This window comes from Monodelphis domestica, chromosome X (assembly GCF_027887165.1).
Source record: "Monodelphis domestica isolate mMonDom1 chromosome X, mMonDom1.pri, whole genome shotgun sequence".
Lineage (NCBI taxonomy): Eukaryota > Metazoa > Chordata > Mammalia > Didelphimorphia > Didelphidae > Monodelphis > Monodelphis domestica.
Window position 1 is genome coordinate 63,781,027 of NC_077235.1, and position 20,137 is coordinate 63,801,163.

The window sequence follows — 20,137 nt, forward strand, 5'->3', positions numbered from 1 at the left end:
TTTGGCATTCCTAAATTCCATGTTGACAGAATAGGCCTGTGATTTAATTGATAGAGGAACCTCCAAGATAAGTGAACTTCTACCAATACAAGTCAGTACCTTCTCTGTAACTTGGAAGTCACAGGGAGTTGCCTAGAGCTCCAATATTTTAAATGACTTGCCTGGAATCAAACAGCTAATATGTATCCAAGGCAAGACTTGAACTCAGGTCTTCTTAGGTATCTTCCAATACACATAGTAAGAGTTTAAAACAATCTAGGAAATTGAACAATCACATCCCCCTAATTTTTTTTTCTTTAGTAGGCAACATTCCCAGAACATTCCTTATATGATATAATTCCACATTTTGCCATACTGGTCACTCTCCTCTAAATCTATACGGTTTTGTCAATATCTCTGTTCAAGTTTGGCTATAGCACACTACTGATAATGATAATATTGACACTGGTTACAGCTTGCAAGGTATTTTCCACACAGTGTCTATTTGGAACTTTGCTACAGTCTCATGGAAGGGTCAGGTACCACACATATTATCTTCATTTTACAGATGAGGAAGCTGAGACTTATAGTTTATAGTTTTACCATGCTTACATAACCAGCAAGAGTCAGAGCTAGATTGGAAGGCAGGTCTTCCTAACTCCAGACCCAGTTCTCTTCAAGCTGTACCATGATGCCACTCATGATGACTTAGGCATTAGAATTGGTATCCAAGAAATCATCACAAACATGTGACCAGAAAAGGAGGAGAGCTAAAAGTCAAGTTTGCTAATAGACCATAATGTGTGTTCCTCTTTTATACATGCAACATATTTATTAATTGATCCATAGTATAGCCTCTAGAATATTAGATGGTTCTTCTCTGCCACAGGCAAGGTCCAGCCTCACAACTCTAGGGGTTCCCAACAGGTGGCAAACGATCAGTCAAGAAAATAACAAACGGGAGACAGCTTAATCATTACAGCCATGGGCATGCTTTGCATCTGATAGCTGCTCCACTAGGCTTGGCGTTTATTTTTATACCCATTTTCTTGGCACACAGATATATTACCTAACACACATGTCCAAATAGAGATATTTGGAAAAGTGATACATTAACTTTTAACAAATCACTTGATTAACATTCTATATTCTTATATTGTGATTACAGATTGTTGAGAGCATAAAGGTTTCATGCAAGAAAAATGATTTTGTCACAGGTGGCTTAATTTTCTCATTATCCTGTGAGAAATTTTGAGCTTACAAATAATCAAGGAAATTTACTCATTACTTTTAATAAAAAGAAATAATCAATCAGAAGTTCTTAAAGACAATTCAACAATCATATCATTGAGGTTGAGAGGTACTGGGAACACAATTCAGATTTAATATTAGACTGATCATTTTTCAGGGTTTACTAGGGAGTTTCCCACTGGCGAGTTACCGGTTTGTGAAATCAAGTCACTGAGGTATCTTGAACCTTAGTGTAACTGTACGTTTGGTATGGGCCTTTATGATTGATTTGTATGCTGGCTTCATGAGAATAAGTTTCTGTGAGTAGGAAAGTGTTGGGCTTGGTCTGTAGCTGAGGTTTTGCTGGGAATTATGTACCTAAGTAAAAGTTAACCGATGATTGTCTTTTGGGTTGGTTTTGAGGGTCTGATCTTTTGGCGATTTTTTAAGAGAATTAGGGTACAGGTATTTTGCTCTTGCATTATTCCTTCTGAGACTTGGGGGAATAGTAATCATGTAAATTCCATAGGTAAGGGATGTTAATGAGAGAAGTCATGCAAGGGGCACTGAGTGAGCAATCACATCTTGCCAAGGGCCACTCTGTGGCCTCCTTAGCTACCAACAATGACTTTGTCAAGGCCTCGTGGCCTGATGACTCCCTGCACTTCCATGATACTCTCTTGGGAAGATATTGCTAAGACTCATATAGGAGAAGGAATGGTGAGATTGAGCTATCCACAAAGGGAGAGAATAACTATGCTTGTGAGATCACAATTAAAAGCATGCATCAGAGGTTTCAGATATTTAGCTTGAGTACATTTTCCTGGCTATAATAAATTAAAATAAAATATTAAATGCAATATTAATAAAATATTGTAGTCACTGTTATAAAATTTATTCTCAAGTCAGGAGTCCGTTAGTAGCTCTTCACAATATAATTTTAATAAAAATGGAGATATATGAAAAAGCGAAATGAAGGAAAGGGATAGAGAATCAGCGAGAGTGAGCTCTGCCCCACACCTTTAATCCTCTGTGCCCCTATGTTCCATTCCGTATTCACACAAAAATGGGGAGTGGGGTAGGACAAACTTAGGGAGTGGTTTTCACATGACCTTGCATCTTTTGGACAAGCATTATGCATATTTTTAAAATTTTATTTATTTGATTAATTGATTTAGAATATTTTTCCATGGTTACATGATTCATGTTCTTTCCCTCCCCTCCTTCCACCCCTCTTCCTGTAGCCTACACTCAATTCCACTGGATTTTATATGTGTCATTGATCAAGACTTATATCCATATTATTAATATTTGCAATACAGTGATCATTTAGAGTCCCCATCCCCAATCGTATCCCCATTGAACCAAAACATTATGATTCTATTGGAAACATTTGCCCCTTTTATATTTCTCAGCTCTGCTTTCTTTTTGTAATTTCAAGTTAATTCCCATTTAATCATCATCTTTATTAAATACCTACTACATGCAAGGCACCTTCCACCAACAGTGGGCCTGTTTTTCCTGCACAAAACAAAGGATGATTTTTGGTGATTACCAACTGTAAAGATTAAAATTTAGGGGAGATGGGGAGACTGAGGCAGGTAGAAATTAGTTTCTCTCTGCAAGGAGTATTATATTTTTTAGAGGTTTATTAAAGGTTAAGATTAAGAATATACAAGTAAGAAACATGTGCCTAGGCCAGAGGCCTAGACAAAATAACCTCACATCACGCAAGAGACGCTCCTGCTGCAAAACGGCAGTCCAAAAGCCCCTCCAAAGCCTTTTCCTCAGTTTAAATCCCTTCTCGATCTCGGCCCAGGTGAGATTATAAGGCATTCTCGGGAAGTGGAGCAAAGGCTCATGGGGATTGTAGTCCTGTATTCGAGTCTATTTTTTACACAACTGAATTTCTTCCTTCTAGATACTACTGAGTAATTTAGGTCTTAATTCGAATTTGAAGGACAGAGAGTGAATTGTGTAGCTGTTTGTCTAGACATAGCAAAGGTGTGTGTGTGCGCGCCAAGGAAGCAATCCCTTTTATACTGGCAGCAACTTATACTTTAGGAAGTTCCATGGGGAAACAATAAGTAAAGGGACTTACAGAGAATAACATTGCCAGTATCTATGAGGATTTGAACCCAGGCTTTCCTGTCTCAAAAGGCAACTCCTTATCCTTTCTCCTCACTGCCTGTGTATTAGTTGGTTATTCATAAATCCCACAGTTAAGATAGACTATGTACTTACTTGCAGTCAGATTGTCAGTATAGAATTCATAGTGGCCAGCGCTTCTCTCCATTTTTCATGTCTTATTCTTTAATAGATTTTTATTTCTATTAGCCAAATCATGTCAAGTATTAACAAAAAAGAAACCTATATAGTAAAATCAAACTAGTGCACCATGCATCTGTTTAATGGGGATTCACTCACCTTGGCCTCTGACATAATAAAGGAAGGCATATTTCATGGCTGATTTTTCAGTGACTGCCATCTGGCTATAGGATCATTAAAATGAAGCAATGTAAAAAATAGACTCGAATGCAGGACTACAATCCCCACAAGCCTTTGCTCCACTTCCCCAAAATGCTTTGAAATCTCACGCAATTCTGAGATGGGCCAAGATCGAGGAAGGATTTAAGCTGGTGGCAAAGGTTTTGGGGTCTCTTTTGGACTTCCATTTTAGAGCAGGGGCGTCTCTTCCATGATGTGAGGTTATTTTGTCTAGGCATCTGGCCTAGGCACATGTTTCTTACTTGTATATTCTTTAATCCTTAATCTTTAATAAACCTCTAAAAAATATAATACTCCTTGCAGAGAGAAACTAATTTCTACCTGCCTCAGTCTCCCCATATTCCTACATTTTAACTGTTACAGCAACATGAGAAATCTTGAGATTTCCATATAGACCCATATCAGCTAGTGAAACTGCTTTTCATTTTAAATCCCTTGCCATCTCCTGAATTCCTACTTAAGTCACAGGCTAAAGTTGAACACTTGAGAAAGCTGCTAACAGTAGATTTTCCACATGGCCAACCAGGAAAACCAACTATTTAGAATTGCCAGTAAAGACTTTGTGCACAGAGGGCTTTTGTTTCCCTAAGTCTCTGAAGCAAATGTGACTGTCTGAAAATGCTAGGTTATTAGAGCTTCACTGGACCCCAATGTAGCCACCGTGATGTCCTCATTGCCTTCAACTAAACCTATTCCTATTGCCCCCCTTCACCTCCATACTCCAAATGTGAAAGGTGAGAGAAGGCATGGTCTATCGGAAAGTAGGGTGAATTTTTGAATGGGAAATAGTGATGGCAATAGTGACAGCAATAGCTATCATTTGTATGGTACTTCCTGTGTGCTGGGCACTATGCCAAGCCCTTTACTGTTATCTGTTATCTCCTTTGTTCTTCTGTTAACTGTTATCTGTTAACTGTTAAATGTTAACTGTTATCTCCTTTGATCTTCTCAACAACTCTTGGGCAATAGTTACTATTATTATCCCCATTTTACAGATGAGGAAACTGAAGCAGACAAAAGTTAAGTGACCACATTTGCATTTCCTTAGCAAAGATGCTGAAGTGGTTTGTTATTTCCTTCTCTAGTTCATTTTTAAGTGGCTTGCTAGTAAGCTTCTGAGGCCAAATGTGAACTTCCGTTTCTCTAACTCCTGGGCCAACATTCAACTTATCCAATGTGCCACTGAACCTAGCTCTGGTTCAGTCTGTTAGGATCTGAAAGTCCTTAGACAAGTGCCTTCTCTTTTCTTGTCATCATTTTCCTCATTTATCCAATGAAGGATTTTAGACTGAATGATCACTAGAAATTATTCCAGCTCCAAATTCTCTGACCCTAAATTTCTTCAGCATTAAACAAAGCAAACCAAAGCCTTGCCCTATCATCTTGGAATTGGAATCCAGGTTCTTTATGCCCAAGAAACAATATTAGGAAACATTAAATTCTTGGTTTTAATCTTCAGGGGATGGGGATAGGACATGCTAAACAGAGTTGGTACCTTTCTCTTTCCCCTTAAGCACTATTCTGGTGAAACCTGGATGGGAACTTGAATTTGGGCTGAGGTGAATTTGTTCCAAATAATCATATAATATGAAAGAAGGAAGCTGTTCCTGACCTGAGTGCTGAAATCCTTCTTAGCTTAGCTTTGGGATCTTTGCTGAAAAACCACTTAGGAAGGATCTAATCCTTTGGGAACAATTTAAATGGATTTGCACTAGAATTAAAAGACATCAGCCATGGGAAAGAAGAGATTGGACACTTTTGGAAAGGAGCTTAGTTATACAGTTTTGAGGCAGACGTAGATTTCTAGCTCCTTTTTGCCTCCTAGACATCATTATTGGACTCCAATAAAACAAGTATAGATCCATGTGTTTTTACCTTTTACAGTACTAGTGTTGTAAAAAGGCTATGTAAGCTGGAAGGGATCTTAGAACAGAGAATCTCAGACATAGCTGGAAGGGTTCTTTGAATACAGATGGCAAGGCTGGAAAACACTTTAAGATAGACAGTCAGAGATGAGAGGGCCATAAAAACATTGGACATTGTAGCTTGAAGAACCTTATAAAGTAGAATTCCAGAGGTTTAAATAACTTAAAAATATAGAACATAACAGCTGGAAGGACCCCTGGACCCTAGAATATAGAACAAAAGTATGTTTTGATTGCTTGTTACGTTAGTTATTAGAATTCGTCCCCCCTATTTCTTTCTATTTATTTTGTAAATATCTTGTGTTTTTTTGTTTCCACTTTCATACCCCCCCCCCCACCCATAAACAAATTCTGGAGGACAAGGATTATCTCTTTTTCGTCTTTATATTGTAAAGATTAAAATTTAGGGAATATGGGGAGACTGAGGCATCTGAGGCAGGTAGAAATTAGTTTCTCTCTGCAAGAAGTATTATATTTTTTAGAGGTTTATTAAAGGTTAAAGATTAAAGAATATACAAGTAAGAAACATGTGCCTAGGCCAGAGGCCTAGACAAAATAATCTCACATCACGCAAAAGACGCGCCTGTTCCAAAATGGAAGTCCAAAAAGAGCCCAGGGAGAGAGCCCTCAAAAGCCTTTGAATCAGCTTAAATACCATCTCGATCTCAGCCCAGGTGAGATTACAAGGCATTCTGGGGAAGTGGAGCAAAGGCTCGTGGGGATTGTAGTCCTGTATTCGAGTCTATTTTTTACAATATCCTGAAACAATTGAATGTCTTCCACTTAAAAATGAAGTGTATATATCTATAACTATCTCTATCTCTATCTATCTGTCTGTCTGTCTATCTATCTATCTATCTATCTATCTATCAATATACATATATATAATACTATCTTCCTTAAAAGTTGTGCTTGGCCCTGTAGTATTCTTATGGCTTATGGCATAGATGGCATTTATGCTGACTTAGAAGATGTCCCTAAGTGGGAAGGGCTAACTAATGTACTGAATGCCAGGGTCAGAATCCAAATGATTTTGAAATGCCAAAACATTTGGTCAAATGTGTTGTTGTTGAGTAATTTTATGGGCAAAAAGGGTTAAATGACTTGTCCAAGGTCACACAACTAGTAAGTGTCAGATTTTAACTCAGGAAGATGAATCTTCCTATTGCCAGAATTGGCATTCTATCAACTGAGAGACGTAGCTGCCCTTAGTTGAATCTTGGAAGATAAAATTTAATAGGCATAAATGTTAAAGTTAGAAAATCATAGAATCTGAGAGTTGGAAGGGACCTCAGCAGCCACATGGCCCAAACCATACTCAGAATACTCACTATAACATCTCTGTCATTTAGCTGGATGAGTTAGCCATTTTCTTTGCCCAGATCTGGCAGCTGGCTCGGTAGAAATGCCTATTAGCTTCCCTTCCTCCTTTGTATCCCCAAGATCTAGCACAGTGCTTGGTACATAGTTGACCCTTAATAAATGTGAGTCAAATCAAATGGCAAGAGTGGGAGTATTTAAAATATATAATGTCAGAGCTGAAAGAGACTTTAGAACATGGAACATGTGGAGTATTAGAGCTGAAAGAAATTATTAGGATAGAGAATATATATATATATATATATATGTATACATATATATAAGTGGCAAGGTCCTTATTTATATAAACTGTCAGAGCTAGATATCATTGCTCTCCTAGTCCCACTACCTCATCTTAAATAGGAGAAAACTGAGACCCAAAAGGTGGAAGAGACCCTACCAAGATCATACACCACATGGATCATGGAATAACAGAAAACAGTTAACTGGATTTTGTGAAATAACCAGAACTCTAAAGCTGTGTTGGCAAACCTATGGCTCACATGCTAGAGGGGGCTGCTCCCCCACTCCTCTGCCCAGCAGCCCAATGGGATCACTTCCTCTCTCCATTGTCTGGAGTGAGATGGGGAACTCACATGCAGTATGAGGCTGCAGTTTGGGCACTCACTTTCTAAAAGGTTTGCCATCACTGCTATAGCCCAGTATAAGATAAAAAAAGGGTTTTGAGGCAAAATAGAGTATCAGACATTAATTGAAAATTTTCTTAGTAAAATTTTAGATCACCCAGCATTTGACCCTATCTCCTGCACTTCTTCTATCTTCATCTTTAGACTTGGGCAGTGCGCACTGATGGCCATAGTGAAGACATCGAGGGCCATATCCTAAATTCATTGTTATCATTTTTTTTAGTAGTTTCAGTCATGACAGGCCCTTCATGTCCCCATTTGGAGTTTTCTTGACAAAGCTACTGGAGTGGTTTGCCATTTCCTTCTCCAGCTTATTTTACAGATGATGTTTAGGAGGCAAAATGGAGCTAGAAATCTACTTCTTTCTCAAAACTGTATAACCAAGCTCCTTTCCAAAAGTATCCAATCTCTTCTTTCCTATGATTAATGTTTTATGATTCTAGTGCAAATCCGTTTAAATTGAGTCAAACAGAATTAAGTGACTTTTCCAGGATCATGCAGCCAGTTAGTGTCTAAGAACAGATTTGAACTCAGGTCCTTCTGACTGCAGGCCTGGTGCTTTTTGTCTGTTGAACCATCTGGCTTCTCCTTCATGCCTTAGCATCTTCCTAATTGTCAGTGTATTTTAATTATGGAGTCAGGAAATTAGAAGACATTTAAGAAAAATTTTCATTAAGAATTGAAAAAGAATTCTTCCAGTATCAGTCAGAAAATTAGATTAACCATAACACTCAATTTCCTGATCATTCTAGTAAATCAGGTTTTATTGGGTGTTTCTGGACTAGGTGTTAAGTCAATTAATGAAAGCTATGTCAATACAGGTATAACTATATCTACATGTCTGCATTCATTGACTGAATCCCTCACTAGACCTCCCTGTTTCAATAAAAGCACAGTTCTAATTAAAACACACATACAGATCATGGATTCCAGTTTTCTGTGGAGTAGGGATTAAAAGTGAGCCATTTTTTCACATAGTAGGCACTTAGTACATTTTTCGAGTGTTGTAGTTGCATGATAACCTGAAATGATATAATTGCCATAGCCAGTTCAGGTAGTAGCAGTGGCCTGCCTATCTGGCTTTGTTAACTGTTGGGATCAGCAAATTATATCCCTCTTCTCTGTGAAACCATTATCAGGATACTTCCACTGAGGAGTCCAAAACCAGGAAGCATGGGGTTACCTTTTGAGTCCTAACTGATTTTGCATCTTGCTTAATGCTTAGATCACATCCCCTGCTGATGTTCTAGTCCCAGTGAAGTCACACCAAAACGTTCTTGAAAACTCTCCTTCTTCTGCTTCCTCAAATCATTGTAGATCAGAGCTGCCTTCCTCAGTGTCCTGAGCTTTGCATCGAATAGATGTGAATTAAATAGCTGTCAAAGGAATGAGTTTGAAATTCTAGAGCATGTCCACACATTGCAGGAATAGAACATGAGATTCTCTGGGGGGGGGGTGGATGGGAGGACACGTCAGCTTTTTCAGTGAAAACCAAGTTCTAATCAATGTAAAAAAAAATTATACTGATAGAAGATTCGATCCAAGTGACAGTGAAAACTCACCAATTCCCTAATACAACAGATGTTCAGAAGAGGGCAACGTCTTTTAATCTTGGCACAGTCTTGATCTGCACCTGAAGTGGGGCACTTCATAAAGTGAGTCCGGACACCCAAAAAATTCAATTACTGGAACCATTATTTATTGATTAATAAAGAATCTACCAGCTGAGACAGACTTCCCTAGTGGAAGTTGCTTCAGACTGACATTATAAGATAGCTTATATAGGGTGCAAGATACAAAGTTATTTCCTTTCACATACAGGTTCTTATTTGATAATCAAACAAACCTTATCACAAACACAGGTATGTGTGGTCAGTGATGAGTGGACAATTCTCAGGTTATTCAGAGGTTGTTTACTTTCACATGTACTTAATCACTTATCCCTAGTTAGCTGTAAGTTACCTTGCCTTCCATCCTGACCTCTTCCATATTCCTGAAGTTCCTTTGTTTCCTGACCTTCCTAATTCTCATCCTTAGGCTAATTAGAGTCTAGTTTGCTGCCTGCATAAGCTGCTTGACCTCCTGAGGGGGCTGGGTCTGTTTCCTAAAAAATGCAGAGAGGGATTGATCTGCTTTATCTACTTCAATTTTATTATCTTCCCTTATCAGGACTACTTCACACCCATCATCATCAGTCACCAAAGGCTCATCACACAGATGAGGTGTGTTCTTGCAGTCTCCTTTGCATTTTAATAGGAAGTATTTATACTCAAAGCCAATTCATCTTTGCTAGGAAGTAAAAAGTATCTATTTTTTCACCTCCACATTGCTCATTTTGTCAAGTACAATATAATCATCTGGCTTCTCTCAAATTGCAACTTTTAAGAAATTGAAATAACTAAGGACAGCTTACAGATAATCATTTTAAAGTTGCAAGAATGATATTTAAATTTAATTGTCTCAATGGTTTTTACTGCCTCAGATTTTCAGAGTGAAATGATATACCTTTGTGATGGATACATTCATAATTAGCTGGAAGAGAAGGCCATTATGTATCACTGAAAGTAGTACATAAATGCAGAGACAATAGAGTCTTTTTAAATACCAAAAACAGAAAAACACAAAGTAAAAAGTCCAAATCCAGAAAATGTAATATGCTCCAGTTATCATTTGGATTTACAAATACTGGTATCTGAGATGAAAGACCACTGTGTTTTAGTTGAAGACACTGTGAAATCTAATAAATTAAAAAAACATTTTAAAAGTATATATTCAGGAAATGTTGGCAAGACGAAATACATTTCCAGGGGAAATTAGATACCTTTAATAAAACAAATGTAAGGAAACATTATCTTACATCAAAAATATAACTTGCATTGTTAGAGTCCCTACAAAATTGGTAAGTTTAAAAAACCTTATTCAATTGCAGAAATGTTAGTGGTTTTACCTGTAGTTATGGTCAAACATACTTGAACAATCACATATGCAATACCATTTGAAATGGTTTAATTCAATTTAGTAAACATTTATTAAATGACGTTTATATGCTAGGCACTGTGCAATGCACTGAGGAAACAGATAGAAAAAAGGAAGATGGTCCCTGTCCTTCAGGAGCTTACAATCTAATAGAGGAAGACAGTATATCAAAATGTAAAAGCTGGAAAGGGACTGGAGTTCCCTGGACTTGAAACCAAGCAAAACTTCACAAGAAAAGTGGAATGAGCTTAAAGTTCAAGACCAGCTCTCATTAAAGGGACGCTTTGGGAAGAGTTCAGGATGCCACTCTTCAACTCTCCAATCAGATGGTAGAAGAGGCTGAGGGAGATAGAAAAGATGTTTGAGTATCCAAGGCTGTTAGCAGCATGGCAATGAGACTACAAAGTGATTAGCTTCTTTGGGTATGGGCATCTTGTGTGGAGTTGAAATGGAAGAGAGTTGCAGATCTTAAGCAGTTCCATTTGAGATAGGGCACAAAGGCCAGGTACCCATATGTCTGAAGACTTTGGGGATTGCCTAATCAGAAAACTAAAAAGAAGATAAAACAATAGATTTGGTTAAAGATGCTCTTTGGATTATGGAATGTGGTATGTAGATGAAATGAATGATAGGACAGATTTATATCTTTGCAATCCTTTTGAGGTCATTGTTGTACACAGAGAAAAAATTTGAATATAGCAGATGGAATTTTCAATAAAAATGATATATTATGGGAGAATTATATCAAACTTTTTACTGACAGAGGTCAGTTAGCATCATAACAAAATACAGAGTTATGGGCAATATTTTACTTTATTTTATTATTTTTTTTATTAAAACCCTTACCTTCCATCTTGAAATCATTACTGTGTATTAGTTCTGTGAACTTTAGATTACTCTACCCTACTTAGTCTAACAAAATCAGGAATGTCTACACCCATACTTAAGGACTAAGTATCTAGGAGGATGACCTATGATAGACATGTGCTAGCAAATGACAAATCAGAAACAGCTGACAGACCCCTGGGCTGTCCTAAGTCAAGCTTAAGCTACCATTGGTACAGGTGAGATGCAGGAAAGTGATATAAAACCGTCTATATGTTTCACATCACTTCCTCTCTCCGGCCTTTTGGGTGGCATAGAGGTCTCTGGCTGGCAGCATGCTGAGCATTTCGGCATCTTGGCATGGCGGCAGCTATTGTCCAGTTCAGCAGTGAGTTTTCCTTGATACTATACTGAGAAAAGCTGAATAGCTTAGTTCAGGCGAGGCACCTTATCTGAGCTCTCTTGGAGTTTAGACTGATTCCTTTCTCCTTTACCTTCCAAACACTATCCTCTTAGAGAAAGCCTCCAATCTTCAAAGTCCTCAAGGCGGAGGACTTTGAACTTCCCCTGGCATAGGCCAGGCGGGAAAAATCCTATTCCCTTTCCCCTCTGTCTTCTCCTTGGTTTCTTCCCCCTATATTGATTAAACTACCATACATTTCCAAACTGACTTGGCTATTTTATTTGGGATATTCCTTGGTGACCAAATTAATTTAGTTTAGGTCACAACCCTAAAATTATCCTTACAGTTGCAAGGCAGAAGAGTGGTAAGGGCTAGGCAATGGGGCTTAAGTGACTTGCCCAGGATCACACAGCTGGGAAGTGTATGAGGCCAGATTTGAACCTAGGACCTCCCATCTCTAGGCCTGGCTCTCAATCCACTGATTTACTCAGCTGCCCCCTCTTCTATAAACAAACAGAAGGAGTTGACATGCTAAGTAAATGATTTCCTCTTCAAGATGAGCATAAATCATCACCAAGTATAGGAGCTGCCATGTCAGTTTTCATGATGAAAGCCAAATATTTTAATGAGGGTAATTACTCAGGAAGTTTTGTAGCTAATTACCTTATCAAGTCTCCAAATGTAAAAGTAGGATCAAGGCCATTATCTCTCTAAGTTGAATACTAACAATAGCAAACAAAGATGTTTGTAAATTATTGGCAGATAATTATGAACAGTTGTTCACTTCAGAAGTAAATACAAATTTTACATGCCAAGGACATATTTCATGACAACTTATTGACTGGCCAAACATTGAGATACTCATGTCATTCTTTATGATAGAAGAGTTTGGCTTTTACAGTATTAATCAGGCTAAGAGAATTCCAGGATAATACGTAATCTCTAATAATGATTTTGTAGTAAATAACAACAATCATAAATTAGTATCAAGGAATAGCCTATCATCAATGGAATCTAGGGCTCTTCAGGCTACCAAACCACTTGAAACCAAAGATGGAGAGCTCTGTTGGGTTGCTTTTTGTTTTTTCAATAGTTTTGGCCAAACAATTAGTTCTTTTCCAAATAGCTGCCATCTTTGTATTTTATCAGGCTTTAGGTTATTGTGCACATTTCCTTTCTATTGTATGCCTAATTATTTATAGTTTAGTTTGAGTTCTGGTATTCTAGCTTCCTTCCCACTTTTTTTCATTAATTTCCTAGATAATAATGACTATTAAGTAGAAGATTTGTCAGAGAAACAGGATCCCAAAAACATAATGTACTCATAGCAGCCCACAAATGTTCTATATAGTTAAGTTCCTTTTATAATCCCAATTTAAGGTCATCAAATACTCTTCAATCACTGTGTCATAATCACTAATTCTCAGTGAATTGTGGATTGGTTGACCTACAAATGTACATGAATACAGCCTCTTTAAGAAGACACAAAGTCAGACATGACTGAAAGAATTAAAGAACAAAAAAAAATGGAATTACTGTAGTATAGTGTAAAAAGCATTGGTTCTAGACAGTGTGTGTTTAAATCCTTCCCTCAGTGCTCACTACCAGTGGGAACTTGTTTGAGTCATTTTCCTTCTCTGGGCCTCAGTTTCTTCTTCTATAAAAGATGAAAATTGGAGATTAGATGACCTCTTGTGTTCCCTCCAACTCTTAAGTTTGTGTACCTATGTACTACAAATTAAGAACATAAAGATAAGTTAGTCTCTGCCTTCCAAAGGTTTACATTCTCTTGAGAAACTATATGTATACCTCTAAGAATACACAAACTAAATAGTGTATATTCCATTTTGCCAAATCTTCAGTCCCTTTGTAATTTTGATGTGAGTTAACCCCCTTCCGCTCTGGAAAGTCTTATGGAGTTCAGTGGATCATAAATCCTTCGGGATGTCAATCCTAGGCCAGAGAAAGATGCTAGCTCAACAAGAATCTTTTCCTTAGGAAGTCCTGGGCTCTGGCCTCTACCAAAAGCCATTGTTCAATTCAGTACAATACTTACTAAGCATCTACTGTATGCCAGGCAATTGTGCTAAGCACTGGGAATATAAATGAAAACATAAAGAGAATCCTTTTCCTCAAGGAATTTGGAATCCAGTGAAGCAAAATAACACACAAAAGGAAGCTGGAAAAAGGGGGAAGTATGGTGGGACATGTATCTTACTCTATGGATTTGAAACCAGGCAGAGTTGGAGATGGAGAGTAGACTTAGCTGGATGTCCAATTTTCACTCTCTCTACAGGGAAGCTTTGGAGGGCTGTTCTCTCTACCTCAAGCTCTCTGGTCAGAGGTAGAGGAGGATAATAGTGGTGGCATCCAAGGCTCTAGGTAATAGTATGGTAGCTCTGGGAGGTGTGGGCTAGGGTTTTCTCTTGATAACTAACAGTGAAGATGAATCAGACAGCTTGCATTATGGGATGGCAAGCCACATCCTACTCCTGTTGTATTTCCCCAGAAGTGGGATTGGCTGACACTGAATAACAGCAGAGTTGGAGAACTGCCCTCCTTCTCCATCCCTTGCTCCTCCTCATCACTTTGGTTACAACCCTGAGACTTAGGGGTGCTGTCGAATGTGTTCAAGGAGTTAATGGGGCATAATAAAGTGCTCAACATGCACTAGAATTCTTTGTTGGATGTTACCATTGCTGCTACTGTTGTTGCTACTGCTGCTGCCTAAGTTTTTTTGTTGTTGTTGCAGGATGAAAATAGGCATCTTTTCATATGGGTCAAGGTTGGAAGAAAAGGTTCCTAGGAACACTTAGGAATTAGCAATGCTGTCTTTGCAGTAGATTTATTCTAACTGTAGGCTCTTTTGTCTCCTAGGATGGGGGTAATTGGAGGGAAAATCAGGAGAAGAAAGGAGGCCAATTAAGAGACCTGGAGACATGAGGGGGCGATGAGTACTCTGTCTTGAAGAAAATGGGCCAAAAAAGGAGAGTGTCAGGAGGGGGAACTGGAGAAGAGATCTAGGGTTCCTTAGAGGTTACCCCCTTCTCTTCTGAAAGTAACTGACTTTACCAATGGCTTTTTCTCATCAGGTTTTCTTATTGATAACCTTCAAGATGTTGACATCCCTGGGATGAATTTTTCCCAGCCTTCTGCTCCATCTCTTTATTTCCCTTTAAAGGGAGCCATTGAACAAAGCTTTCTGAGGTGGAGAAAGCAACCTGAGGTGATTACACCTTCTTCACTTCCTTTTTGAGGACAAATAGCTTCTTTCATGACTTTGTTAGGGCCAAGGCAACACTAGTCATTACCCACTGCTCTATAGAAATGGCATATGAAAGTAGAATGGAAGCTCCCTAAGGCTAAGCTGCTTTTCCCTCTCTTGAAGTTCAGTGCTTAACAAATTATCTTCTTTGCAGTTAGTTTTTAATAAATATCTTTTTGAATTTATGAATTCGTGGTATATAATAATTTCCTGTGGTTCTCTGGCAAGGCTGGACTGAGCTTCTTTCAACTGACTTCCTGGAGATTTAGAACCTTTAGATACAAGGGGAAGAGTGCCAACTATGGTACCACATATGGGCTTGGACAGTTTCTAACTTTCTTACCTTAGGATAGTTTTCTTTCTTGGGCCTCAGTTTCTCCCTCTGTAAAATGAGGGCCTAGAAATGGCCTTGGAGATCCCTTCCAGCTCTAGATCTAGGATCCCATGATCATTCTCCCAGAAACCCTTCATTGTCTGTCAGGAAAAAGAAGAAAAACAAACATACCATCCTCAAACCTAGCAACACTATTTTGCCTAAGTTGTCAAAGTCTTTTCTGTTAAGTGATAGGAAGAGTTACACCAGACCTGCTTTTCATATAAGATAAGGGCTCTTAACCAAGATCCATTGACCCATGAACTTGAGAGGGAAAGTGACTCTGAGGACTTGGATAGGAAAGAAATACGTTTTTATTTTCATCAACCAATAACTAGAATTTCCTCTTTTATTTAATTATGAATTAAAAACAAAGACAAAAGAACATTAGAATGAGAAGGGCTCTTCAGGTTTTACCAGATTACCTGAGAGGTCTGTGACACACACACACAAAAGGTAAGAATCCATGTTAGAAGAAGAGTAATGCTTTTAGTCAGAAGGCCTATATTCTAGTCTGAGCTTTACTATTAACTCTGGGATTCTGTGGCTTTCTGAATCTCATTTCTTTCACCTATAAAATGGCGCAATAACTCGATATTATTGTGTAGTTCCAATAACAACAAATATATTGTAGTTAAAAAGGGCAGATGGAAACAAGAGCAATGTTATGTCAGGGAGGGCCATAACAGCATGTGCCTGAGGGCATGATGTCCAAAGACAAACTGAAGACCCCCGTGATGAGTTTATCTCTGGGGGTTTTCCTTCCTTATGGAACTAAACTGAATTTAGAACCCCCAAAGCACCAGAATCAGAGAAAGATGTTTCTTCCTTATTATAACAAGTTTTAAAATACAATTGTGTCACAACCAAATTCAATTAGTGCCCTCCAGGGTTCCTAGTGCTACCATGTCTGCTTCCATTAGAAAGTGTCAGAGGATGTTTGCAGAAGTGAACAGTAACAAAGCAAGATTGAATGGTTATTGCTATTAAAAAAGTTTCATTATCTAGCTCAACTCACACCAGACCTATTGCTATGAAAATAATTTCTTTTTTTCCAAAGCATATGCTTTCTCTCAAAGAAACAAACAAAACCCAAACCCAAGAGTGGGTCTGCTTTTATGTGACCTAGTCAGATACATAAACACAGCTCTCAATTACCCATCTTTCCCTCCTACTCCCCCCCCCCATCCTCTTAGCTACTTTGTAGATTTTCTACAGCAAAATTTTAATCTCAGCCTGGCCTCCCCTGTCACCTAGCGTTGTGCTGGCCTCCTCCATCTGTTTCCCAGCTGGTGTGTGCTTAAAGAATGCAAACCAATTTTAATATTAGCCTAAGTAAGACAAGAATAAGAATTGCAGCAAATCTGTTAGAAGGTGTGTGTGTGTGTGATGGGGGGAACGATGTTTATTACCATTACTCTCCTACTTCCCCCTTTTCTAAAGGTATCTCGCCATGGAGAGATGCATGCAGAAAGGACACGGGGTAGAATTGTTGCTGAGTGCCCCCTGGGATGACCCTAGTGGTTGACTAAGACCCCAGCTATCAGTAACCATTATCTTAACACTTCCCTTCCTGAGAACTTAGTGGAAACATTTAAACAGTAGTTTTAAAAAATGCTTTAATTCACATTTTCCCAGGGTCTTTTACCTCCTCAACTCTTCCCATGTTACTTTGAAAATGTGGGTTTCAAGACTGAATTGCCAAAACTGTGAAGGTTTCAGCCAAACTGCAAACTGTAAAGATAATTTTTAGTGTCTTGATTTAAATAAAAATTAAGTGGTCGCCATGGGAAAATACCCAAATATGAAAATACCCAAGTCAGCTGGGTTTTATGGAGATTTTAATTAATACAAATGAAGGAATTAAGGAAAGGGAGAAAGAGAGAGAATAAGAGAAAATAGTATGAAGGGTATAGGCCAAATGGCCTAGGCCTTAGCCTTAAGAGAGACTAGTCAGTCTTTAATCACTCACCCCAAGATCGTCCTAAAGCAAAACTCCAGTCTTTCACTGAAATCCTCAACTCCTGAACTGAGTTCAGAGACCCAGCTACTCCAACTAACTCCAAATTCCCCCTAAGTTCAGAGAGACCAGCTCCTTTTAAAGAGAAATTTCTCTTATGTCACCTCCCCTAAATTTTCACATCTACCAAACACAGTAGACGTTTTCCCCAGGATTGTCCATTCTTAGTTCATATCTTCTTTTGTTCTTACCTTGCTGGTTAGACTAAAACTTCATACCTCTTTTTTTAAACTTGCCTTTTGTTACTTGCTTGACCTGTTAGTGATTAATTTAACCTTTATAGGTACTTAGCACCCTTTTGTATTAGATATAAAAATAGAGCACCTAGCTTAGGGGTTTTGCTTCACTATAAGTATGAGTTGGGGACTTTGCATTGTTCAGTAAGGAGTTTACAACTTTATCTTCCCCTAAGGCACTGTCATGAGTAAGGTGGAGTAATTTTAAAATTCCCAATACATTCCTGATCAAGTACCTCCATTTGTTACAATAGGGTAATAGCTTAACCAAATCTTCTAAGGTACAGTCTGAGCAGTTTTTAAGATTCACACCCAGTTGACTGGAAAAAGGAAGAAGTGAGAAAATGCCATGTATTTTCCACCTCAAAAAGAAAAGTGTGCCAAAAAAAGTGGTGGTGCAGCCCGAAACCAATGCTAGATTGTCTGAGGGGTTATTCTGTTCCCCCTTTCCACTTTAACTGAGAACCATGTTCACATGCCTGCCCCTCTGAACAGCCACCCAATGTGAGCACTTCCTCCCTCCATTGTCTGGGGGTAATGTGGAGGGCTCATAGGCAGGTTGACGGTGCAATTTGAGCACACGATCTCTAAAAGGTTTGCCAATGCTGCTATAGCATCTCACCAAGCACCCCTAATAGCTTTATCTCATTGGGCATGATGTGCTTCTTTAATTAAATGTCAGTCTCTCTTCTCTTCCAGGCCCACTGCCACATGGCAGTGATCTAAAGAGTCAGTGTCCATGTTACTCATGTTGGGCCTCATTCTTATGATGAATATGGTACTATTATGACCACTATCAGTATTTAACTTTTGCCTGGTTGTGTTTGCCTGCAGGTAACTGATCTGGCTTGTTAAGAAATAAATCAGAAAATTTAGTCAGAAATCCAAAGACAGAACTAATATTTTTCTCTCAAAGTCCTACCAAATATTAGCTATGTAACATCCAAGACAGAGATTCAGAATGAACCCCTTATTAATGTAACATCTAGAGTCACCTATCCCAACTTAGACAGCTATTCCCTGGTTTTAGATACTTTGTAGATTACTGAAAACCATATGTCACAGGCCTACATTGGTGTGTTTCTGTTTACTAGTAAGCCAGAAAGCATAGTCCAAAGCAAAGGCACATATTGAAGTGATATAATAAAACATTTCTCCCCAGAACCTAGAGAATACTCCCCCACATACACCCAGATGATCAGTGGGGATCCTGAGATGGCCAGTGTGCTGCATTGAACCCCTGGGGTTTTATTGACATGAGCAATTATTTTATTTTTCTCATGCTCAGTTAAAAAAACCTGTATCAAGTTTTCAATGTCTTTGTAAGATGGATTATATTGAAAAAATATGTCTGTCATCTTTTTTGTTACCTGAAAGGGATCTTGTTCATATGTGGGAATATTTCATGTAAATTCATTTATTTCTTGGGGAGTAAATGGTATATTGTGCCTTAGAGTCACCACATCCCTGTTGCGTCCTATTTCAGGTACTTCTCTGAGAGGGAAAAAGGCCTGTAATTAAATTTGGTACCTGTGGGTCAATTTGACTAGAATGAGTTTCTTTAGAAGGATGAGATTTACTTGGGGCTGGAATTGGTTTTTGGGTAGGAGGTGGAACAGGAGAAACTGGGATTTCAGAAGTTTGGGTTTTAGGAGAAAGGTCTTGGGGATTAAGTTCAGCCAAGATTTGCAGACCATAAGAGAACAAGTCTGTTAGCTGAGCTATAGGAAAAGTGTTTCCCATCTCCATTTCGGGGAAGGGAATTATCTCATTTAGAGGTTCAGAAACAGGTTTGCCAGGTTCATACCTGTTTTTGGTGGGGTGTATGTTTGCCAATTGATCCTGTAAGAAGCATTTAAAATTATCCAATTGGGCTTGCATGTTCTCCTGTATTTTAGCCTCAAATTTTTTTATGTTTTCCTGTGTTTTATCTTCAGATTTTTTAATGTTTTTTTTTTGTTGTTGTTGCTTAGCTTCAGATTTTTGCACAATTTCCTGTATTTTAGCTTCAGATTTTAGTATAATTCCCTGTATCTTAGCTTCAGATTTTTTCATGGTTCCCTGGATTTTAGCTTCAGATTTTTGCGGTTTTTTCTGCATTTCAGTTTCAAAATTTTTTATGTTAGCATTTCTTAACACAGTATTGAGGAGTACAAAAATGACATTACCTAATAACATAAGAAATTGGAGGTATCCTGACTTCCTTAATGTCCCTAATTCTTCAACCACCATATAAATGTCAGAGAATGTAGTATTCGTTTATATATATATATATATATATATATATATTTTTTTTAAATAGTTATTTCCCTAGTGGGCCTCACAAAATACATGAGGAGCAGGACAAGGCCAAAACTTTCTTCAGGTTTCTCTCAGTGCTAATTAAGAGCA

At 38.3% G+C, this 20,137-nt stretch overlaps 1 protein-coding gene across 1 annotated transcript in view; it reads left to right on the forward strand.

Annotated features, from left to right (window-relative positions):
• The first annotated feature begins 4,381 nt into the window (after positions 1-4,381).
• Positions 4,382-20,137, forward strand: part of IL1RAPL2 (interleukin 1 receptor accessory protein like 2) — a 583,567-nt gene continuing 567,811 nt past the window's right edge. The window contains exon 1 of the mRNA XM_056809854.1: positions 4,382-4,451. Within this exon, the coding sequence (XP_056665832.1) occupies positions 4,382-4,451 (70 nt within the window). The remainder of the gene's footprint in view (positions 4,452-20,137) is intronic.